The sequence below is a fragment of the Sciurus vulgaris genome (assembly GCF_902686455.1).
Source record: "Sciurus vulgaris genome assembly, chromosome: 2".
Lineage (NCBI taxonomy): Eukaryota > Metazoa > Chordata > Mammalia > Rodentia > Sciuridae > Sciurus > Sciurus vulgaris.
In genome coordinates this window covers 32,952,235-32,977,639 of record NC_136462.1, presented here as the reverse complement: position 1 = coordinate 32,977,639, position 25,405 = coordinate 32,952,235, and the positions used below count along the sequence as shown (strand labels likewise).

Genomic DNA, 25,405 nt, shown 5'->3' with positions numbered 1-25,405 from the left:
TCACATATCCTCAGGGATCAATGGACCAAACTTTGAAAACCATTATTCTCCTAAGACAAAATTCCCCACAAGATGGGTTGTGGGCGCAAGGAGGGAGGGGCAGTTATATTTTGAGTTCAGTTTCATTTGCTCAGAAATGGGTGCAGGGAGCCACCCATGGCTTGTAGGTGAACCCAGCTTGGTTGAGCTATTAGACAGGAGGACCTGGCCTGAGTCATGTGGTTATCCTGCATTGGTTCACCGCCAAAGTTCAAATGCAAGCCCTGGATGTGGGAATGACCCGCTAGAACAAAATGGCTTGCTTAACTCCACCCCCTATCCTGTTTTTCTTGAAGAAGCTCCTACCAGTCCCCTTTTCATCTGTACCTCTATAAATAAAGCAAGCGCTGGCTCTTTCCTTTATTAGCACCAGACCCTTCTGAATGGCTCAATCGGTCATGACCCTGCCTTTAAGATAATTCTGTCTTCTGTCATTTTTTCTGATAAATAAATGTCATAGCTTTTATTTCACAGCAGCCTATCCCTCCTACAGCAACCCTTTCCCTCGCCCACGCTGGACATGGGGCGAGAGACAGGCCCAAAGAAAATATTCCCATGCATGAAAGCCACCCCTTGAACCCCTCACTCCACACGTTATTTCCCATTGCCCACTTCCCTTCCTGGTTCCCCATGAAGTCTCCTTGGAGACACCCATTTTCCTCACCCTGTGGGGGGATTAAATAGAGCAGCTAGTACCTAGCTGGGAGCACCTGCCACCTCTACAGAAATTTGTCCTTTTCTCTCTCAGTCATTAGCTAACCTTAATCACCATGATAAGAAAAAGCTACCAGAACAAAGTACCCTGCAAGATGAGGAATGCAAGATAAACAAGCTGGCAGAAGATTTAAAACAAACAAGCAAACAAACATTTACATGGGTTGTTTCCAAATACTTTGCATTCTTATCATCAGCACCCAGGAGCTACTTAAATCTTACACACCCTTCAGGGCTCAACTTAGACATTACCTCTCACCTCTGTCTCTCTGTTGATTTCTCTTTCTTCCTCCCTCCACATAAGGATTTAGACATAGAGGGTTACATTTAGATACAGATTCTCAGCGCCTTAACTGCTGCCTTTCCTGATTTTTCCCACTAGATGGTCAACTCTAAAAAGGCAGCACTCTTTTTCTGCCTCCTTCACTCTCACGGGTTTTAAAACACAGAGGTGACCTGCTGATAAGCTTTGGTTTCAGGTGGAAGTTTGTAGATGGGGCCTGCCTCTCCATGCATCTTACTGCCCTAAGAGTGCCTCACCTGTGACATGTCTGACCCCAAGCAGAATTGGAATTGCCTAGGACCCCACATCCCAGAGAGTAGGCCTCAGTAAATATTAATGAGAGACTCAAAGGGCCATGTCTTTTCTTTCCAGATTGCATAAGGCTTAGAGCAAGATGGGGGTCCATACTTGTTTAACTGACTTTCGCCAACCATGGCACTCGGGACTTCTTTCCATTTGCAGGTGTCGCATGGTGCTTGGTAAACATCTTCATTGCATTCCAGGTAGACTGCCATCTTCCAAGGGCAGAATCGGACTTCTATTGCATTCTTCTCTTTCCCTTTCCTTTGCCCAACTCTCCCTTGCCACTTTCCCCCAAAGTCCACCATTTAATTATGTGACCACCATTTAATCGCCACCATTTAATTAGGCGATCGTCTGCTCAGATACCTGAGTGGGTAGCAGAAAGTGCTCATGAGGAGGATAACCCTCTCTCAAGCAGGCGGCCTCCATACCGTGGAAAGCAAGTCTTACAGGAAGTAGAGAAGGTCTCAGTATTATTGGTGGCAAGGATTAGAGGCCAGGAAATTGTAATAGGAGTTTGGGAAGGTAGATAATGTAGAGCCGTCCCTCCAGGTCCCTTCCTGCAGGCACCGGGGTGTGACATGATCAGACCTGTGTTCCAGGAGCATATAGAGTTCCTAAGGTTGATCTTCTGTCCCAACCGTCCCCCTAATCACGAAGCATCCAATGCCTTACACTGGAACTGTACACCAGGCCTCCTGAGTGGCAGTGTGTGATCGTGCCAGGAGGAGGAGCCAGGCAGAGCAGATACCCACCCTTCACTGCCACCCCACCCTCTGTGCCAAAACATGTTCTCCAACTTAAGCTAGTTGGACTAGATCGGGTGGGGACTGGAGGGCTCAGAGGATTAGGACATCAGTTCCAGCCTTGAATGAAGCACATTCCATAGTCAAGTAAACAGGGTGTGGTGAACCCAGACCCTGATCAGCTTCTTTTGTGGAGGTGTGTGTGCTTGTGTTCTGATCTGGGGCCCGGCGTTCCCACCCAGCTGTGCCCTCTGGGAGACCTGCGTGGCTCCTCCTCCCTTAGAACCCTCTCTGTTCAGGAGTCCTCACTGGATTCTGCTGGTAGTCTGCAGGTGACTCTTCTGGCACCATCTCTCCACTAGGGGGCAGGGATGAAGAAAGGGGTAAGGAATTTCCATTAGGATCCAGAAGCTGGTCCCAGCCTTGGCCCCAATTGTACTTTTCAAGACTAGGGCTTCTGGCGTCATTTTTTATTTTGCTCAGGGTAGGAAGCAGCCTTAAAGCAAGTGGCCTGGGCCTATGGAACATCTGTAGAGGAAACTAATATTCTGAAAAAGTCTCCCCAAACCATTTCATTTGCTCTTGTTTTGCTGAATAAAAAAAGTAACCTATGACCAGGCACGGTGGCACACACCTGTAATCCCAGCAGCTCTGGAGGCTGAGGCAGGAGGACTGAAAGTTCAAAGCCAGCCTCAGCAACTGGGCAAGGCCCTCAGCAACCTGGAGACCCTATCTCAAAATAAAATATTAAAAGGGTTAGGGATGTGGTTCAGTGGTTGAGTGCCCCTGGGTTCAATCCCTTGTACCAAAAAAAAAAAAAAAGTTTGAAAAGTTCCAAGAGGTCATTTTTAAACCATCTGTGATACTTCTCCACAAAGTAATACCTGACTTTGTCTTTTTCCTACCAAGTGTATTTTTTTTAAAGATGAAAACATATTTTCTGTATATCATTAGAATCAAATTGTTTTTGAAGATCTTTGTTATCCTGCCCTCTAACTTATACTTTACTGTTTCCTCAATTATCCTTGAATAATCTAAGTTTAGTGACTATATAATAGCTCATTTGGTTGATGATAAAACCAGAGATAGGAACCTAGGGTGAGATACTGAGAGTTTATTTTTTTAAGAGAAGAGTGTTACCTGATACAAGAGGGAGCAGTTTTACCATCTCATACCTCCACACCCCTTCACACTCTAGGCCTCAACTCAGGTGCTGTCTCCTCCACGGAGTATTCTGGGGAGGCCAGCTCAGGCTAACCCAGCCCGTGTGCTCCCACAGCACCCTGAGCATACGGCATTAGAGCACTGGCCACATTGTATTAAACAGAGTTCTTTATATTTCAGTCTCCTCCATCAGATCATAAGATCTCTGAGTGGCAGGGCTCCATCTGAATGAATTATAAATTTCCAATGTCATCTGGCACCAGACAAGAGAAGGCATTTCACCAAGGCCTGGTGAACAGGAAGTCAAAACACTCTCCCATTGCAAGGAATTTGGACTGTTCCTTAAGTGGTCATGCTCTCTCTTTCTCGTATTCTTATGTTGAGTGAGGAAGAGGGTAGAGATAGACTGAAGAAAAAAAAAAGGCCTTGAGTCACTAATAGTAATTTGAATGCTCTTGTAAATAATGTCAGTTTGACTTGTAAATAAATCTTTGTCTGCATCTGACTCTTATGACACAATTGTAGATGCTAGAATCAGACAAAACCCAGCTCCATGATTTGCTAGTGTTGTCCTGGGCATATTGACTCTCTGACCCTCATTGTCTTTCACTAAATTGGAGATAATAATGGATGTTGAGATGTTGTAAATGAGATCATGTAGTGTTATGGTTTGGATCTGGAATGTTCCCAAAAGGCTCACGTGTTGAAAGTTTCATTCCAAATGCAGCAATGTTCAGAGGTGGGATCTTTGGGAAGGGGATTGGATCATGAGGGCTGTAACTTCATCAGCAGATTAATCCACTGATGGATTCGTCATTTGATGGCATTATTGGGAGGTAGTAGAAATGGTAGGAGGCAGGCCCCAGTTGGAAGAAGTAGGTCACTGGAAGGGTACATCTTATCCCTGGCCCCTGCTTCCTCTATCTCCCTTCTGGTCACCATGAGGTAAGCAGCTCTGCTCCATCTTCTCCACCATGATGTTCTGTCTCACCACAGGCCACAGCAAGGGAGCCAGCTGATCATGGACTGAAACTGTGAGCCAAAATAAATCTTTCCTCCTTCCATTTGTTTTTCTCAGGTATTTTGTCACAAAAATGAAAAACTAAACAACACATGTAGTTCAGGCCTTAGTGTAGTTCTGGCATATTGGACTAGTTGTTATTATAAGAAATTACTGGGCCCATGTTAGAGTTCTCAGGACAACATGAGCAAACAGCTTTCCAGAAGCACACAGCAATTGTTACCCATGCTAACAGCATATGGCACCTTTCCATATGGTGCCAGCAGAGTTTGGTCTGCTTTATGAGAGTTATCTGGATCCTGATCAAACTTACCTTGAGGTTCCGCACACAGTCCCAGCATCCCGCATGAAATTCTGCCTCAGTCATTCTTTCCCAGGTGTCAGAGAATGGGGCAAAGAGGTTAGGACTGAAATGAAAGGTCACAGCATTAAAGTACAAGGTTGTCTTAATTTTTAAGTTCAGAAGCTGTTTTTCTACCTCTGGTTGAATGATAAAGTAGCGGGTAGGGGACGTAATGGTAAAATACAGGCCCCAGCAAGAGTCCTTCTGTCTACTCCATCCTCAGCTCCACCCAACCCAAAGTCATCGAAAGTGGCAGCACAAAGTCTGCTTTGTGACCAGCTTGCTCCAGAAGAGGAAGTGGCTCACCCAGTGTCACACAGCTGACAACTGTCATTAAGAGGATCAGAGACACAGGAATCCTTGACTTTCGGCCAGCAGATGTATCTGCCTGTCTATAGCTACATTCACGTTTGTAGTCCCACAACCTCACCAGGAAGGTCGGGGTACAGGAAGGAGCAGGAGGTAGCACACACTCACAAGGGGCTCAGGAAATCCAAATCCATGACCTATGGTAAGATCAAGTGTGTGAAAACATCGTCATCGGACAGGTGCTGCTCAGCAGCATCTCTCTCAAGGCCCATGGCCTTGTTGGGGGCTCGAGGAACCTCAGAGAGCCTGCTCACTCACCACCCCTTTTCTGCATCTCCATCTTGCTTCATTATTTTAACCTACGTATAGGAATTCTTTAGGAACAACCAAGTTAGTTGGACATCTGGTTTAATTAAACAGAAAAGGGAAAGGACAAGTTTACAAAGGACCATGGCAAACCAGAAGTAATTCATTATAACAGTTTTATTCAAGTCTCTGTGTGCTCTGGTGCGGGGACCAGGCTGAGATCAGCATTACACTGTAATACAATAAGAGGTTTAGCCATTGAACCAAGCCTGCTTGGCATCCCTAGTTGACAATTTACAGTACCTCGAAAATAGAAGGAAAAAAAAAAAAGAAAGAAAGAAAGAAAGAAAAAGCCAAAGGAAAGAACCCACTAAGTTTCCTTCAGGACTTTTCCATCTTTAAATATTGTTATGGCATACAATAACTTAAATCCCAAAGCAAAAATGGGGATTTAGGACACAGGGTCAAGTCACGTGGATAAGACATTGGTGCAAAGAAGATCTAGGGATGAAAATGAGTTGCTAATTACAGAGGAACAAGCAAACACATATGTCAACTTTCACTTTACCTGGACTCAAAGGACCTAAGATGAAAATCTCAAAGAAAGCATTTCTGTGAATTAAGTAAAATCCATCTCCAACTCATTTACTTAAAAATCCTCTAAAAAGGAATCTTAGACCATGCTACGTCTGTGGGTGGACATGTGTGGTTGCAGACAAACGTGCAGAACAGGTAGTGAGAGGAAGCAGAGGGAAACGTGAATGAGTTTATCACCTGCTTGCTAGAGCTAGGTACCAGGGGCCTGTGGCTCACTGTGACACAAAGGCGGCGGCCAGATTTCAAGTTCCCCAGGAGGAGGAGACACACTACAGTAAGGCTTCCAAGCTCAAATGGGGATAAAGAAAAGTGGGGTGAAGCTGTAATGAAGGGCCACAGCGGGGCAACTATGGGCTGGAAAGAGGCCCACAGCCTTCAGGGGTGCTGGCAGGAGAGCTACAGATTTGAGCTACTTGTTCAGCTTGGTGTGGCACAAATCCCTGAAGAATTGTGGAGAGGAAGTGGAGTAGACAGCTACCAGGAGCAGAGAAGTAGCTGCGCTGTAGGAGGCGGCGAGTCCAGCCACACAGGCAGATGGCAGATGAGCCGAGGGACACAGCTCCTCCTTGGACAGAGGACAACCTCAAAGCCTAGACTGGCCTGGGCAAGGCTAAGTTCATTTCACAGCTTCTGAACAGTGGCCTAGAAATGTGCTCAGAGGAGAAAGAGAGAACATTAGAACCACCTAGATCAGCAAATGGCTTCCCAGCTGCGTGACTCAGGCAGGTCATATAACCATCTGAGCCTCAGTCCACATAGCCTCAAGTGGGGGTAACACCTCACTCCCAGAATTACTATAAGGAGCCAAAAAACATATGTGTATAAATCCTGAGGACAGTGCCTCCCACATAGCAGAACTTAATGGTTTCTTATCATTTATTATTAGCCCCTATATCTAGGCCAGGATAAATCCATGCCTCACTCTGACAGCGATGAAGAAAAGGGCCACAGCCAACATGGCTTTTGAAACTTGTGGTTGAATAAGTGGGGAGAGTGAAAAGATGCCAGAGATAATTTTGAAGGCTCACTGTCGGGCCAGTGCTAGGTAGGGATTGTGCTCTTATCATGTGAGGGCCGAAAACCTCCATTCACTGCTGAACCCTTGAATCCAAAGATGCCCCAAAGAGGTTTCAGATGAGACTCCACAGGACCCTCTCTGCAGTCATCATCACAACCTCCTACCCAGAGTGGCCTCTGAGAGCCTGAGGAGCAGCCAGAGAACACCAAGGAAAGGCTGCCCCGAGTTACAGGTCCCAAGTGGAAAACGGGGTGCTTCACTGAGGTTAAGTCAACGCCTTCCTATCAGATGTGAACATTCCCAGAGAGCTTCCGGCCTCACTTGGGACTCAGGGGAAGGGAGTCCAGGAAAAAAAAAAAATGAAAACACATACTGTGCTTCACGATGCTGCCGAAGCCCGTTCACAGGTCCAGGGGAGGTGTAGGCAGGGCCAGAACTAGCGGTACTCACCTTAGAGGTAAATTTAAGGGGTCATCAAAAAACTAAGTAATCAAGGGATAAATCATATTTCAATGCAGTACTCTAAAAAAATAAAAAATTAAGGTAAAAATCCATGATGAACACAATATCAATATATTACGCCAGGCTCTGCCCAGATAGGTGTCTAAGTAAGGACTTCAGACATGTGGACAACACATTAACTTTTGAAAACTGACCTTCAACTTCAGCAAGGGCAGAACAAGTAACAGCACATCCACCAGGCTGTTGCTTGCCAGGAGTCTTCTTACAGCCATCTGACCTGAGTTCAGAATGCCAGGAGGTCTATCTACCCCACACATCCCAGTGAGGAAGTCTTGTCTCTGAACCCCTGGCCTACAGTCCAATATCTAAGCTTGAGACATCCATCCGGTTGTCACACCCACGTCTGCAAATCAGTCTAGTAAACTAGCCAGTGCGTGTTTGCAGGGAGGGCAGGTCAGACTGGTCAGGAGGGAAGATGAGTCAGGGGGAAAGCGGGTCTGTTTCAGGGGAAAAGAGAGGTGTGGAAAGGCTCCCGCTCTGCTAGCCAGCTGGGCTCTGAGGCTCCAGTTTTCAGCTCAAAGTCCAAAGCAGGTTCAATATAGTGGACGCAGGGAACCACAGGTAGAAAGAATTAGGAAGGGCCAGTCCTACAGGCTTGAGCTCTGGGAAAGAATCCAACATTCTAGAGAGCCAAGACCAGGACTCCCCTAGTACTTAGGGAGGTCAGGGTCCTTCCAGCAACAGACAAGGACAGAGTGGGTGGAGCCTGTCACCACCTCGTCTGGATGAACCAAAATTCTTAGATACAATCTGAGAAAATCAATGAGAGACTTATCTGGCCTGAAGAGCCAGTCAAAGCCGTGGGGTTGGGTCAGGCTAGTTAGGCATCTGTTAATCAATCAGTCAGGATTTCAGCTCACCTCCCACCAGCACCAACACCAGCACCTGAGGTGGAGAGCACCCAGATGGCAATGCCAGGAGATAGGTCTCCTCAGAAGCAGCAGTGGGGTTTCCTTTATATGGGGGTTTTTATTAATTTGAATTAATTATTTTTTGTACTATGGATTGAATCCAGGAGTGCTTTATCACTATGTTACATTCCAGTCCTCTTTATTTTTTATTTTGAGAAAGGGTCTCACTAAGTTGCCAAGGCTGGCCCCAAACTTGTGATCCTCCTGCCTCAGCCTCCTGAGTCACTGGGATTCTAGGTGAGCACTCACACTCCATCTTGAATTCTTGATCTAGGAAAACATTGTTTTGCCTGAAAGAAGAGACATTTGGAAATGTGTTCCTAATAATAACCGTATCTTGACAAGAAGTCATTCTCCAGTCAAGCCAAGGAGGCAAGTGATACCATATGAAGTATGGGTGAACCATATGAAGCCACCAAGACTGGACGGTTTTTGACCCATGACAATACATACATTCACATACATTCTTTTCTCCACCAAGGGAAGCGATCTAGCAAGGTGAGGCTTTTCACTGTTGGACCTGGAGCTCCAGGACCATATATTTAAGTGACAAAGTCTTAATATATTATTTTTAGGCTGATCCCTAACTCCTGGGCTCAAGTACTCATCCTACCTCAGCCTCCCAAGTAGATGGGACTACAGTGCATGCTACCGTGTCTGGCTAGACGTTAGAAGGGCTTCTTTAGCTAGGGAAGGCAGTCACATCCCAGTTCATCTGGGCTCCTGAGGCCCAGAGGGGGAAAGACATTTGCAAATTCATAGCTAGTAAGTGGATAGCTCACATCACCAGGTTCTTACTACCAGGTTTATGTTCACAATGCACTGGGGGCTATGCCCGCCTCTGCCCCAGGTTCCCAATATGGCAAAGTTCTCAGGAAATGTTTAGACTGCACAAACAGCAGGACTTGCTTCTTCCCCTGAGTCCTTCCAGAGGGGGTGAGTGTCTCCAACCATCTCTCCTCACTACCTCATTCACAGGCACAAACTCAAAGAAACACACCGTGAGAAGTGCAAGGTTCTGCATTCATGGGGGCCACCAGACAGATGGCTATTTCAACCATCCACCCTTCAGTCCCAGCTGCTCTTTGCTCTAGGAAAAGTAAACCTGGGCGGGGCACAGTGGTGCATGCCTGCAATCCCGTGGACTCTGGAGGCTGAGGCAGGATGGTCACGAATTCGAACCCAGCCTGGGCAACTTAGCAAGACTCTGTCTCAAAATAAAAACTAAAAAGGGCTGAGGATGTAGATCAGTGGTAGACTCCCTGGGGTTCAAACTCCACTACTGGAAAAAAAAGAGAGGGAGGGAGGGAAAAAGAGGTGAGCTCGATGAGTTAGGAATGCTCAGGAGGAATCTTCTTTGCCTGAGGGGGTCGTTTCCAAGGTGGGCACTATGGAAGGTCAAATCAAAGGTCAGTTCTAGATGTAAAGGGGGTGTCTTCTTGTGTCCCTGAACAACACTGGCCTGGGGGGAAGGGGCTTTGTGAGGAACCCCATACCCTGATGCATGATATCCCACAGGCAAGGGGACCCTTTCCCAAAGATCCTCCAGTAGCAACTGGCCTTATGATACCAGACTGTGGCTCTTGTCCAATCAGACTGTAGTGCTGACCCAAAAAAATTAAGAGAGAGAGAACTGTCACTCTGATACTGGCACCAAACTGCCACCTCCCATTTCCTCCTCTGTAAGACACAAATGGTGAGGATGGTCACCCTGCCAGGTGAAGTGGGGGGGTCAGGGAAGAATGTGGGTCAACACCAAGTGCTACACAGCGTGGTCGCAGAGCACGTGCTGGCCATGGTGTCCATTAGTCACACGGAGCCAGCTCCAAACCACTCCTCTTCCAGAAGCCAAAGGATAAAACAAAAGCAAAGTCCCCTGAGGCCAGGGTGGCAAGAGCCACTGTCACCTTCAGCCAATTCATCCTGCAGTGATGGAGGAAGCTTCCTCTAGAGGCGGCAGGGAGCCCTGCCTCACTGACCTTCTGCCACTGCCCTTGTGAGGGAAGCGTGTGATAACGGCTTTCAAAGGAAGGGAACCTGAGAGGGGCTAAGGGGCAAGCCTAAGGTCACGCAGGGTGGCAGTATGGAGCTACCGTGCTCAGCCTCAGAGCCTGACTCGACAATCAGTCCACACGGCCTTTTCATTTCTCTTCGCTAGAATCATCTTGAGGCATTCTCCCCTTCTGTTCCAGAAAGCATGTCAAACATAGAAGGAAAATGATCAGGAGGCAAAGCTAGCACTACTCCTTGTTGCTCGAACGTGGGATGTCGGTGTCACCGTCATTACTGCCAGACCCGAGGGGCGCCGGAGGATGCTAAGATAAGAGCAGCCACCAAAGCCTATGGGAAAGAAAACCTAAGGACAACTTAGACATCTGTTCAGCTCCTGGCAGCAGATTGGATCCCCAGGGGGTCAGTGGAGGACAATCAAGTTCAGAATTAGCAAGAGGAGCTGAAGGACCCAAGGGGATGGTGCAGAGAATATACAACCTACTCCTGTCACCATCTTCCATGTAGTGACACCTGGTAAGAGCAGGACAGTAGTCTCTAAGAAGAGGGGAGGGAAGGGAAAGGGGGAGGCTGCTCAAGTGGCCTCATCCGCAGTTTCAAGCCTACTCCTGGCCACGATCAGAGAGCAAGGAAACCTGAGTGGACAGAAGCCCACTCGAAACACTACTCTCTAGCTCTCCACGCCATCACCAGCCTTGCCCCAGAGTGGCAGGCAGGGGTCAGGCTTGGAGGACTGACAGGTGGGGACTCCTCCCTATCGCCCTGCAGGATCACAGCAGCATCTTCAGAATAACACAGCTCTCACGTCTTCCAGGTCCAAGTATTTCCCTAGCAAAGACCCAGCCTTCCTCTGTCTTTCTCCTGGGTGGACGAGTAAGAACTGGATTCAACCCTCACTTAAGGGCAGGTGCCTGTCTTGCAGTTTACGCTGTATCCATAACACTATGTCTTTCCAAGAAAGGTGGCCACAAACTAACACAATGACAAAAAGTAAAAAATGAGCAAAGGAAAAATCCCTGCCACAGAACACGGTCTAGAGCCGGCATGATTTGGCTCGCCTGTGGGCTAAAGCCTATCTAAGGCTGTTCAGCGGAGCCAAGGGCATACAGGTCACATTCATGGCTTAGGGGCTGAGGCTCTGGAAGGCCCAAGGGAAGCACACAGCCATTTTCCCTAGTAAGAGTGGAGAGTCCTCACTAGGTTGGCTGGAACTGCTCATAGGAATCACATTTTTTCCTCTCCTGACTGAGGAGCAGGGGTATGGGGGAAAACGTAACCTCATACAGGGCTGGGGATGTGGCTCAATGGTAGAGCAGGCGTGGGGCCCTGGTTTCAACCCCCAGTCCTGAAAGAATAACAGTCACCTCATATATTGACTTCGCTGAACCAAGAGAAGGAGAAAGATGAGATGTAGTAAAAAATCCTGGGTGACAACACCAGGAGTCAGGGGCCCTCAAGCCTCGGTGGGGTCCTTGAACCAAAGGGCGAATGGGCTCATAAAGGAAGGAACACTGTGGAAACCAAGGTCTCCTCTTGAGTCCTCCCCAGGGCAGGACTTCTATCATAGTTACAGAGAAAGAGCAGTGACCAAATTTGTCCCTTGTGCCAGGCGCACCACCTACCCACCCTGGCATCCAGACAACAAACAAGAAACCTGCAGATGGTCCTCCAACATCACCAGAGAATATTCCATGAAAAAGGCAGTAGAGCAACATTTAGAGTCTTGATGGAAGGGGAGCAGGACCTGAGGAACGCACTTCCAGTCAGGCTGTTACTGCCACATGAAGATCACTGTTCACATACAACACGAGAAGCCTCAGAGGAGGAAGTGAAGAAATATGAGACGTTTTTACCAAAGCTCAACATTCAAGTTCAGGACACAAATACGGGACAAGTCCGAGTTGGCCTCTGTTGTCCTTTATACCCAGCTCACAGAGCAGAGCCCAGCAAGAGGGCTACCTGTGCACAGAGGCAGAGGTGGCCTTGGTCAGTTTCCAGTCCTTGGGACTTGACGGCTATTATACATCAACAACTCACTGAACACCTTAAAAACAGCATCAATTTGCCACGACCATTTACAGCGGGTATTACGAATGGTGTCACAAAACGAATGGCCTGGTTGAGAAGGAATCCCCACTTTCCAACTCCCAGTGTCTAGGACCTACCCTGTGTGCTATTCTGGCGCACCGAGGAGAGATCTACCAACCAACCACAAGACCTGAAGCCCATGAATTCCAGGGATTGGAGGGAAGACCAAAGGAAGGGAGTAACACATAAAAGATCTGACAACCAAAGAGATGAACACAGAACTCAGTCTTCAGAACTGGCACCAGAAAGCACACCAAGAAGCTATTCCTGGGATGAGCATACATTTCTATCAGCACATGGTGTGACCGTGTTCTGACCCCAGGAAGGCAGATGGGGGCCCTTCAACAGGTGTTGGTTTCTGCCCTTCACTGTTTCCTAAAAACAAACATGTATAGACTCCACCACCCTCCTCACTGTAACTGGACTACACTTCCTCCTACTCCCTCCCCTTCCCTTGAGCCTCACCACCTGTGGGCTCAGATACACAGGGCACCTGGAAGTGCAGGTAGGTAGTGCCAGGTCCGTCAGCCCTCATGGCCCTACATTGGGCTAACTTGTCCCCTGTCCTCAGCTGGCACAAAAGGATTTGGGACATAGGACAGCTCACACCAAATGAGATTCCATTCATGGGTGCTGGGGGGGACAAGGGAAGAATAGCAAAATCAATCACAGAACATCCAATACTGGTGTGTGGGAAGGTTGAACTCAGGGCTAACAAAGAGACCCCCAGGACAGCTCTGGGCATACCCAGCTGGCTGAGGAGAAGCAGCAGACAGATTTGGCTGGATGACTCTGCAGGTCACCCTAAAGGCGAGGAAGACTGTGGAGGGTGGGGGACATGCACGCACCCCTCCCTCCCCTACACAGCCAGAGCTGATGGCCGCAGCCCCTCCAGTGGACATGGGTAAAAAGGTCCTGCAGGGCAGGAGACCCTCTGAAGTGGCCCTGTTTCCATCCCTTCCATCTTCAAAGTGCATTTTCAGTGCAAGAAGTAGGGCTGGATCTCAAGAGGCCCCACTCTGAGAAAGGACTGTACCAGCCAGCTCCCTCTATCTCCCCCTGCTTCCCCCTTGCCTGCCCCTGCCCTTTTTCACGCTAAGACCAGAATTCCTGCTGGATCTCGTAAGCAGTAGGCCTGTGTGTGTTCAGTTCGGCTCTGCACAGCGGCACAGTACTGTCCTGACTCTGCCCCTCTGCGTCCAGGTCCAGAAGCGTCCGCTCTGCGGGGGGCAGAGGCCCTGCCTGGAATGGGAGCAGGGCCGGCAGTCCAGGCCGCTCCTCCACAGTGCTGCTGCTGCTAGCAAAGCAGGAGTCCAGGTTGCTGGGTGTCTCTGTGCTGGAGCTGTTGGCTGGGGAGGCGCTGCGGGCATGGCTGGGGGACACAAACCACCAAGGGTCTAGCCGTTGCCGATTGGCAGAAGGTCGTGGCCGAGGCAGAAACTCCAGAGTCTTGGGTCTCTCCAGGGTAGAGTCCTGCTGTGTGTTCCAGCGCCTTGGGGTTGGGGGAAAGACCACATTAGGGTCAGGGAGCCGGGGGAATTCACCTGGGTCTCGGCTGGGACTGGGGGTTTTCAAAATTCCTGGTCAAAAAGACAAAGGGAGAAGCATCAGATGATGGCACCATAGTTCTGGGTCAGAGGTACACTGCTCTCCCCACCCCTACCATCTCCCCATGCGCTTGGAATAACAAGAATTAACAAACATTTACCAAATACTTACTTGTACCATGTAATGTACCATACAACAAATACTTACTGTGTACCATACAACAGTACCTAGGCCAAGGTCCCTGTATCCAGTAACAGTAATGGGACATAAGAGTGTCCTATCTATAATGAATTAACTAAAGGCAGATGCTGGCAAGAGCCACAAACTGGTCACCCGTGTTTGTAAACCAAGGCTCACTGGAACACATTTTGGATATACTCAAGGCCTACTTTTCAACCATGCAGCACAGCTGAGTGGTCACAAGAGAAACTGCACAATCTGCAAAGCCCTAAATATTTACCCTGTACCCAGTTTGCTGATCCCTGACTTAAGGAAATATCTGTCATTCACTGTTCATCATTTAATAAATGTGATAGGAACAGAAGCCTAAGTACTATGGAGTCTCTGTTCCCAAGGAGGTAAGATACCTGAGTATTGAAAAGCCTATGAGAGAAAGGGCAGGTCAGTGGTAGAGTATGATTGTCACTGACATCCAATCTCACTGAAAAGGTATGGCCATGCCCCCGGCTCCCCCGGGACTGGAGCTGACTCTGAGTTGGTCTTAGGTATTCCAGGGAGCACGGGTGTTGGCAGGGGAAAGCCGGGTTGAGAGTGTGTGTGCCCGGGTGTCCGATGCAGAAGGAAGGGTGTGCACGTGGGCAGTAATTCACCTGGACACGTCCCCATGTCTGCTGAGGAGGTGAGTCAGGATGAATGCTGACAAGCGAGCAGATGGTCGGAAGCTTACCTTATGAGTGTGCTTGAGCTAATGTCATAATTCGAGACCAGCAACCAGCTACGTGGCGGAAAACACCCCTCCCACGTGCAGCACAGCATTCCTTCTCAGTGCCTGTAGCACCCTCAGGAAATAACCAGAAACTAGACTCCTGCCCTTCCTGGACCCTGCCTGCACAGCAGTGCTCGACCCTGACCCAGGGCCTGGACATGCCAGTGCAGTACCAGGTCTGATTCTTCCTAGAACCCACCTGTCTTCTTTCAGTTGCCAGGACAGATCCCCACCCTGAGGCTCCATCCAGCCCTGGTCACTCCCTGACATCAGATTAGTATTTCTTGCTTGGCGGAGTAAGAGGTGGAACGGGACTTACTCAAATCCAGAAGTGGAAGGAAGAAATGAGGTACCTACACCCTCACTCCCTGGGAGGCACAAAAGACAGAGAAAAGAGGAAGCAGCCAGGACTCACCTGCTCCAGGGCTGGGGCTCAACCCATTGCTGGAGGGGCTCCTGCTGGCTAGGAGAGCTACAGGCTTAAGGGCTCCATCAGAAGGAGTCCGCCGGTGACCACTGGGCTGTGTGGGGGCCGTGAGGGTGACGTGGGTGGGAGTCAGGGACTGGTTAGGGTCTCGCTTGAAGCGCTCCACCCGCACATTGACCAGGGGGTTGTGGGTGCACGGGGTCAGGGGTGGGGCCTCGACGGGGCTGACTGGCATCTCGTACACCACGATCTCATCACTGTCGGAGCGCAGTAGGGAGCGGGTCGAGTTGCACTCGGAGATGGAGGAGAGAGAGAGCAGGGTCAGGGAAGCCGAGGGGTCCCCCAGCAGCAGCATGGGCTCTTCCTTCTTGAAGAGCTTTCGGGAGGGGGGGCTGGTGCTCCGTCGAGGACGGCTGGCCCTCTGGAAAAGACCTTCACGCCTCTTCTTCTCCTCCCGGGCTGGCGGCTCGGGCTCCTCCGGGGGAAGCAGCTGGCACCTGCCAGCTTCCAGTAAGTCAAACCCTAGGCCTGTGGCTGCCAGAACAGCCCCACAGCCAAGCAGAGCCACCTCACAGCGGCGGTGGTGGGCCCCACTGCGTCTGAGGCTGTTGGTTGGTGTCAGCTGAGGGGTACTGGTGGCTGAGTTGACGGGGGTGGGCTCCTCATGGACTCCGTCACTGGGGGGGCCGTCCCCATCCTCCCCACGAGGAAACGGGATACAGAGGTAGGACTGGTCAGGTGAATGCTGTAGACGACTCTCTCCACTCCTCGGGCCTTCGCTGTCCTCATCCTCTGTGCAGACGAGAGGATTGGAGAAGAAAGAGATATGGATACAAAGCAGCAAGAATAAGAATCTGGTCCTTTCCCCCAACCCCAGGTCTCCGGACTCAGTGTCAGCGACACCAAAGTCAAACAGCCTGACTGAGTTGGCAGGACTTGGAACTGACATGGAACCAACAGGGCTGTATTCCCTAACACTCAGCTGTGACCAACACAGGGAAATTAATCCACACATTCCAGAGCCCATTTTCCTACTTGTAGGAAAGAGGATTTGCTAATTTGCTACTTCTTTGGGACCTTACCTCTGTGTGTGTGTGTGTGTGTGTGTGTGTGTGTGTGTGTGTGTGTGTGGTGCTGGGGATTGAGTCCAGGGCCTCATACGTTAGGCAAGTGCTTTATCACTGAGCCCCACAGAAACCCTTAATACAAAATACAGCATGAGTCTCTAGAACACTGGATAGAACAGAAACATTCCTAATGCTTTTGTACCTTAAAATTGGAAGGACTTTTGGATTTCTAGAATGACAATCTTAAAGACTAGTCTCCACGAAGGATTAGAATCCCCTACAACTGTCTCCATGGAATGACTTTAGAAATCTACAGAGATAAGAACACTGTCTGAGAGAGGACCTGGAGAAGAACTTACCCACCATGCAGTAATCAGAGGATGACACTGGTAAGCTTCCTGGAGGGAGGACTCCAGTGTCTTTATCACCACCCCCCACTTTGTGGGCTCCCCGCAACCATACATAAGGAAACAGAGTCAGGGAAGGGAAATGTCTGATTCAAGGCCTCACCCTCTTCCTGCCCTAAGGAGTCTCTAACTGGCCTCTTGGGATAGGAAGCCATGACAGCAGGAAAAAAATGTGATTTAGAAAGACTCAATGAAATGGGTACAGAGCACACAAAGAAAGGACAGAATGGGTGGCCAGGAGTTAAAGATAAAAGTAAAAGATAAGACAAACCCCATGAAGTAGTATTAGGGGCCCTTAAACAGTCCGGGGAATGGCCAAGAATTCCCTGAGGGAATCGGGAGGGAACAAAGACAGGAGCAGTGCTTACCCATCTCCATGAGGCTGGTGAACCCTGGCAGTGCCGGGCTGCTCCTCGGGCCCTTTCCCAGGTTGGGGGCACTGGACGACCACTGTTTGTATCCATCTACCAGGGATTTGAGGCTGAAGAAGAGGAAATGAGAAGACCATCAGAAGTGGCCACTTCCCTCACCCCAGTCTCCAAGGGCCTAAGGAAATGCCTTTCCTTGTCTGCCTGACCACAATGAAGAGTCCTGGGGTACAGGCAGCAACTCTTACTGAGTCCACCTGCTCCACAAACAGCTCTCGGGAAAGAAGAGCAGCAGTCTGACCCACTCCCCTTCACATGCTGTGGAACTGTGGAAAAATCTGAAGGGCAGATAGAATCAGGACTGCCTAGTGAATGGGAGTCCTGCCCGATCCCTCTAAGGGAGAAAATCCACAAACACTGAACACGACCCACTCGTGACATTAGAAATACTGCAATGCAAAGACAACACTTGCAATTCAAAGCAAGCATGGGCAGATGATCCAGCAGAAATGGGCTAGGCCGCTCCACTCATGCCACTGCTCAATCCCCCTTTCAAACTTCTGGCATGCTTAGGCAACTTCCAAAGCCATCCATTTTTCAAAAAGAAAAATTAACCAGCAATACATCACCAACCAGTGCACTTTGGGACAGACCTATGTGGGTAGTATGTTATGCTGCACTCCAGCCCTCGGCTTGTGTGGGGATGGAGGGAAGAGGGTATCAGCTTGCTTCCGAATCCCTGCAATCAGCTCATTCAGCAAGCCGGTAACTCTCCAAGGATAGACTGGGTATCCCACAAACCCCCTAATATGATGGGAGAATCAGAGGCCAGGAGCACTGGTCTTCTTCCCTAGAGGACAGTAAACAGGAGCATTGAGAAATTCGTACACTGTGGTGGTTTGGGGGATCCCAGATTATAATCAGAGGTGGCTTTTTTTTAATGCTGAAGACCCATTCAGCAAAAGCCCACTCTCCCCAGAGTCCCAGGCCACTTTGAGTACAAAAGGACTGACCTTTCCCCTGACCTTTGTAAGTTGTTTCAAGTACTAAAAGAAATACCAGTGGATTAAAGTGCACTCCAGCATCCACTGGCTTCAACCAAAATAAAGAGCCGGAGAAGCACGCTGGGAAATCCACAGCCTGGGACTTCCAACTGGTAATTTTATGATATCACTTCCAGCTCTGGATCCAAGGAAATCCAGATCAGAGAGTCAAAACCAGTGTTCAAGACTGAAGGATAAACAGCCATGTATCTTCTCCCTAAACTAAGGATGCCAGGAGTCTCCCAAATACTGGAGTGGTCGAGAAAGTGACAGATCAACGCAGGAATTTTCCCAAAGTGCACATGGTATTGCTCTTAAAAAAGAAAAAAAAAGTCAGCTCTGCGCTTGCGGTGATGAGGCCTGATTCTGTGGGGTATGAGAACAAGGAAATGGAAGGGCGATCGCTGCCAGCCCAGCTGGTGAAAGGGTGAGGATGAGACTCACCCCAAGTGGAAATGTGGAGATTCTGATGGGGTACTTAAGCCATTAGCTCTCTCCCGCCTCTGAGGGGATCTTCAATGAATAAAGAGAATCAGCAGTGAGCTCAGCTTCTCCCATAGCCCAGATCCCAAGGCTGGGCTTGAGCCGTGTTGCTAGTCACCCTCCCCCTGTCCAGTCAGCAAAGTCCACACCAGGAAAGAAACTGAACAATATGGCCTGCTTGAGCTGCTTCAGGCCCAAGTCCTTCTATCTGTAGGGCGACTGCAGTGGGGGTCTGTGACTCCAGATAACCAAGCTGTCCAGTGACAAGTGTGTGTGTTTCCTACAGAGGTATACATTTGTTAAAAGTAGGAAGTGAGGATACACTCACTTAACATTACTCAATTCAAGAGAGCTTACTGCTGTTGCATATTTTCTTCAGTCGACAGGCACTAAGATTAGAAAGACTCTCAAAATTTCCTGTAATCCCAGCAGCTTGGGAGGCTGAGGGCAGGAGAATTGTGAATTCAAAGCCAGCCTTAGCAATTTAGTGAGGCCCTAAGCAATTCAGCAAGACCCAGTCTCTAAATAAAATATTAAAAAAGGGCTGGGGATGTGGCTCAGTGGTTAAGCATCCCCAGCTTCAATCTCTGGTACCAAAAAAAAAAAAAAAAATTCTGACATCAGAGAGATTTTTGCTCAGGACTAGATGGAATACACTTTTATTTCTTTAATAGGAACTGAGAATCACGAAAAATTAAACCATACATTTTTAATTACTTCAAGAGTTATGAGGATAAATCTATGTAAGAAGAAAAGTGCAAGTTAATATTCTGTAATGTGAAATAAAGTTAATTTACTACCAAGATAAAAGGTACCTTTGTTCCCTCTTTGGGTAGTAGGGATTGAACCCAGAGTCACTCTACCACTGAAATACATCCCAAGCCCTTTTTATTTTTTGAGACAGGGTCTTGCTAAATTACTGAGTCTGACCTTGAACTTGTGATCCTCTTCCCAAGTAGCTGAATTACAAGTGTGAGTCACTGTGCCCAGCAAAAAATTTTTTCTTTTAATTTTTTTTTTTTTTTTTTTTGTATGTGGAGATGAACAGAATGCCTTTATTTATTTTTACACGGTGCTAAGGATTGAACCCAGTGCCTCACACATGCCAGGCAAGCGCTCTGCCACTGAGTACAGCCCCAGCCTCCTACCCCAAATATCTTTAAATGAAGCAGAAACAAAGAAATAACTGGCATCCACAACCAGCCTGGTTAACTCCATTTGGAATTATAATGTCAGGAAATAGCAAGTGACTCAGGGTTACTGAGTTGCTCAAACCCAGTTCAACTCTTGTCTAGCCCAGTGCTCAAAGAACCACCTGGAAAGTTCCAGCTCCTACAGGACTTGGTAGAGTAGAGTGGCAAGTCTAACTTTTCTCTTCACAGGCATCCAGTGATTTCTAAAGCCTGGTTGCAGAAAGTCAATCCTTTATTTTCACCCTAGGCTCAGATCTGACAAGGGAAATGGATTTGAGACATGGAATTTTAGCATCTAAAAGATTAGCAAAGCCATTTACAGGTTCAGGGCACCCATAAACCTAATAGCCAACCTTAGACACTCTTTGGAAAGTCACTATAAAATGGTGACTGGTTATGTCACACTTAGAAGTGAGACAGCCATGCGTTGGGTATGTGAGAAATACTCACCCTGGCCAGTATGTACACGTGTTCCCCGTGAGCCTGTGAATCATCTAAGTACTTCATAAAGATGAACTCAGTTCATCCTCACAGTAGCTCTGTGGGATAGGTACTGACATCATCAACAGAAAACACAAGCTCACACAGCAAGCCTGGGGGAGCCAGACTCACGTGGGGTGGTCTGGAGTCAGCCCTCCACCCCTCCACTACTACACCATGAGTGCACTCGGGAGAATCTGCCTCTGGCCTCAAGCACTGAAGTGAGGACACAGCACATTCATGACACCAAGGACCCTTGTGCCTTTCCCATTGGGGTGTAGTCAACATGACTCTGGGGTGAGGCCTGAAAGAAGTTCTAGCAGCCCCACTGTTAGGTCAGCCAGGGCCGGTTACTCTGTCTGCCCTGCTCCAGGACGAGCCTCCTGTTAACCTCTGCTCTCTCTTCTTTTTCCCATGAATAGCAAGCCAGGTAGGAGTAGAACACTGTATTTCCTCCATGCTTGGGCTACTTGCTGAATATCTATCTGTAGGGATCAGCAAACTATACTTGTGGGTGACATCCTGCCTACCCCTTATTCTCCTAAAGTTTGACTGGAATGCAGTCACGCCATTCATTTACATCTTGCCCGTGGTCCATGGATGTTTCTGTGCTCTGAAAGAGGAGTTCAACTGTTGTAACAGAACTGGATGGATCTCAATGCCTAGAATATTTTATTATCTGGCCCTTTGTGGAAGAAAGCTTGTCAACTCCTACCCTAGGAGGTTCCTGGGAACCAGGAGATTGGAAAACACTGCTGTAAAGACCAAGAGGTTTATAATTTCTCCGAAAGCACTGAAATGCACAACAGAAAAAAATGTTTCATTTTTTGCAACACTGACGATAGAACCCAGGGACACCCTGCCACTGAGTTACATCTCTAGCCCTTTTTTCCAGCCCCCAATTTGTTTTTGTTTTTGTTTTGCTTGGTTTTGTTTTGTGTGATAAGTTCTCACTAAACTGCTGAGGCTGGTCTGGAGCTCCTGACTTCCTACCTTGCTCTCCCCAGTAGCTGAGGTTATAGACATATGCCACCATGCCTGGCTTGTCAAAGGTATTTCATACGGTATTTTTAAATGATGCACCCATCTTCACACTAGAGAGAATTTCACAGCATCTGGCTCTTACCCTTCATCCCCCGAGGCAAGCTCCTTCTGCCCAAGAGTCCCTGGCCCCCATGTTCGTCCCTTCTTCTTTGGGGCCCTCTTCTCTTCCTCTTCCCCTTCCTCTTTTGGGATGACTGAGCTCCGACCCCAGGTTTTGCTGCTTTCACCTGGTGTCACTGTGAATACCAAAGGTTAGATTAGATGCAGAGAAAAAACCAGACAGGGCCCTCCAAAACTAGCCTCTACCCCATCAGATAGTCACAAACATACTTGGAGCTGTAGGGAAGTTAGACCTCATCAGAAACTCTGTGCCTAAGTAGACTCTTCCAAGAAAGCAATGAGTCCTCAGCTACCAATCATTTAACTCTCAAAATAAAAACGTGGAAAAACCTCAAGTGCTACAAGTCCAATATAAAGCTGGAGCTCAGCCAACCAGACACCAGAGTTCCAGACCGAACGTGTGTTGTTGGGGGCAATGGGAAGGTGGGGGAATGAAGAGGTCGTTGTTGGGGGCAGGCGGAAAGGGTGAGGAAAACGTGGAAGAACAGGACTTTCAGAAAGACAGGATGGAAAGGAAGAAAATAAGGCGTTCCAAGGCTAAGGAGAAGGGGGTCAGGAAGAGGGGGAGAGGGAAAGGAATAGAAAAGGGAGGAACACTCTTCTGACATGGATACCTCAGAGAAAGAGCCGAGACACACAGGCCACGGACGAGGCTCATATGAGAAATGAGTGAAGTGAGCCCGCTACCACAAAAAAAAAAGCAGGGAGCTGAGGCCCCTGAGGCAAAACAGGAAGCATATGGAAACTGCTGTCCATTCCAGTCAACTCTGGTCACAGGAAAAAAGGCACCCACTGATGGGATCTGAATTGTCAAGGAAGGTCAGAAACCCAGGATTTTTAAGTGAGATCTATCTTCAAACTGGGAAACACTTCATTCATATATACCCACATTTACATATATAAACACAGATGTGTGTATTGTTTTAAACAAATTTTATAGTAAAAACAAAATAAGCCTCAAAACAAGTGGCCCCCTATGCAGTTCATGACACATATTCTTTGGATCCATGAAAATGACTTTGGAAAAGCCATTCTTTGGGAAATATGAAAAAATGAAAAAATAGTGTCCCAAATAGAGCAGAGAGTACACTAGGTCTCCAAGTCAGGGCATCAACCTATATCTACCTCATATACCAGTTTCTAAACTTGTAACTCACTAAAGATCCTTCAGCACCCACAAATCCCTTTGCTGATATTTAACCAGAAGGCAGCAGCAAAGTCCCTGGGGAGAGACAGGGGCAGGGCTAAGGGTCTGTGTACACATGTGCACGTACACACATGGGGCAGAAGCTGGAGCAGGCCTGGACCAGCTGGTGGTGCCTGGTGTGTTTGGGGCCCCATTTAATTTGAGAAACAGTCTCACACTGGATGGCTCGAAGGCGGGGAATGATGGTGGGGCTTGCAGGAGGGCTGCAGCGGCTGCTGATTAGACTCTTCCTCTTGTCCATGGTCGGGGAGGCCTGCACCGTGAACTTGTGCTGGAAATCTGCTTGAGGAAAGACAAACACATGAGTATGCTTTAGACTTATCCCACCATCAAACTCATTTAAGAGAGCTGATGTCTCCTGGCACGCCTGAGAGACAGGCCCCAGTTCCCTGAAAAGATCTGTTTACCTGAGAAATGTTCTCTCGCAGAACCATCTCTTTTTCCCGAAGGGACATGGCAAGATGAATGTATGAACTGATGGAAAATCCGCTATCTGGGTGAACGTCATTAGGCAATCTTTATAAAGCTCTCTATTTAGTGTATACAGATGAAGTGACTACATATTGAGAACAGCTTTTAGCTCATGAGAACTTGTTGATTATTCTAGGGAACAGAACTCAAAATTCTCTATTTCAAGTGATCTTCTCAAGGACCAACACAGGGAGACTGATGTTTCTCATTAAGTGTGGGCAGAGCAGGGAATCCAGGAGCAGGGAATCCTTTGACCAAAGGAGATAGGTCAAGTGGCCTTGATTCCAACATAGTCCAAAGGCGCAGAGAATGTAAAACTCACTGCTCTGAGTGTCTGAGTTTCAGTCCCCTCACCTATCAGAAGCATGACTCGCAGCTCCTTGTCTGTACCCTGGTCTCCCCACTAACTGTGGTCCCTTTGCAGGTGGGACTAGAGCTTCTACACCTGCATCCCGAGTAAACAGCAATATGCTAGCAGAGGCTAGATGCTCCAGAGGGTCCTAAAGACTCTATGCTATCTGAAGAGAAAAAAATGTGCACCAAGGAAACCAGTGAAGGTGTCCTCTGAGCACATTCTCTCAACCTCACTGAACGAGTTCCCTTGTCTGTGCCTAGGCCACCGTCCTGAGGCTTACCATCCCCTACAACTGCTCTCGGCAGGCCATTCTTCCTTGGTTCTTACACTTCTAACAAGCTTGCTTCCTGAGGCCTGATGGATTCAGAGCATTTTTATCTACATAAACACACACTTAAACACTGACCTCCTTCAATGGACACATGACACATCACCAAGATTCCATTTCCTATTTCTTTCCATTGTCCTCGAGGCTACCGTACCACAAATGATGTACCTTTATTCATCCAATGCATTTCTGAAAGGTTATGTGTAAATCTTAAAATATAAATTCTTACACATTAAACCTAATCTCAACTATCCTCAGAGAACTAATTATTTAAAGAAACCTTGAGGTGAGGGGTTTTACAGAGCCAAGATTCCTCTAATTTCACATACACAGCCCTGGAATTTTCTCCCTGGTGTGTAAACCTCCTTCTCCAGGTTTGTCTACAGTGGGATGCACCTGGGTAGGCCACCATGCTGCAAGCAGCCTGGACCTGGCGAGTCTCTTCACGTTGTGTTCTGTGTTCACCCCCGTCCCCTGGAGTAGGGGAGACTTTCAGCAAGCTGGTCGGTCCACTGAACAGAATGGCCCATGAAAACAGGCGACATTCAGCCACAGGTCCCACGAACTCCTGCCACCCCAGCTCCTCGTCCTACTCCCACGTCAGGCCCCCAGCCACTGACCAGAGGGCAGGCTGATGCGGTTGCCATCCTTGAGCTTCAGCCGGCTCTTCCTGAATTTGCCCTTGCGTTTCTTCACCCGGGGCTTCTCCTGGCACAGCTGGTGGATGATGATGTTGAGCTCCCGTTCCAGGATGTCAATCTCCCGCTCAGCCAGCTCCTGCTCCCGACGCCGCAGCAGCTCCTCCTGGTTCTTCTGCTGCAGTGCAGCCCGTGTCAGCTCCTCCTCCCAGGTGCGGAGCTCCTGCAGAGTGGGAGGGACCATCAGGGGGAAGAGTGGGGTCCTCAGTGCAGAGGGGCTCTGGGGTAAGGCCTGAGAGCTCTCCAAGGGCTCATGCTCACGGCAACCTAGAGAGCCCTCCCATGATGTCTGGTGGAGATAGGGGGCTGAACTGTGAGCTGGTAAGTCAACATCTGAGCATCCTGAGTCATGGGGAAAAGAAGGCTCAGAACAGCTACTCGGAGATACAACCCGAGAAGCTAATGCTGAGGGCCAAGCTCTAGAGACGGGCGCAGGTGGAGCAATGAGCGCACCACAACTAATATGAATAGCACTGACATCATAGAGGACAATTATTATATTTTTGCATAAGACAAATCACATAAATTATAACAGAGTAGGCACATACTACCTGCTCTTCAAAAGCTAGCTATTATGGCTTTGACTCTTTCTAGAATAGTAGTGCCCCCTTGACCTTGGGGCTATGTTCCAAGACCCCAGTGTATGCCTAAAGCCAGATAGTATCAAACCCTATGTATACTATGTTTCTTCTACAGCACATGTCTATGAAAAAGTTTAATTTATGAATTAGGCACAGTATGAGATTAACAACACTAAAAATAAAATAGAAAAAGCAATATAATAAAATCACCAGCATCACTACTCTAATGCTTTGGGGCCATTACTAGGTAAAGTAAGTGTTACTT

At 48.3% G+C, this 25,405-nt stretch overlaps 1 protein-coding gene across 2 annotated transcripts in view; it reads right to left on the bottom strand.

Moving 5' to 3' along the window:
* Window positions 1–12,839: 12,839 nt before the first annotated feature.
* Window positions 12,840–25,405, bottom strand: part of MAP3K9 (mitogen-activated protein kinase kinase kinase 9) — a 63,661-nt gene continuing 51,095 nt past the window's right edge. Inside the window, exons 6-12 of one of the 2 annotated variants that reach the window (XM_079127269.1) lie at window positions 24,482–24,722; window positions 22,864–22,986; window positions 21,463–21,616; window positions 18,625–18,693; window positions 17,138–17,250; window positions 15,284–16,087; window positions 12,840–13,954 (exon numbers count right to left, since the gene is read on the bottom strand). In XM_079127269.1, coding sequence (XP_078983395.1) covers window positions 13,470–13,954; window positions 15,284–16,087; window positions 17,138–17,250; window positions 18,625–18,693; window positions 21,463–21,616; window positions 22,864–22,986; window positions 24,482–24,722 — 1,989 coding nt within the window. In that variant the 3' untranslated portion in view covers window positions 12,840–13,469. The remainder of the gene's footprint in view (window positions 13,955–15,283; window positions 16,088–17,137; window positions 17,251–18,624; window positions 18,694–21,462; window positions 21,617–22,863; window positions 22,987–24,481; window positions 24,723–25,405) is intronic. The other variant, XM_079127270.1, reaches the window with a different exon arrangement.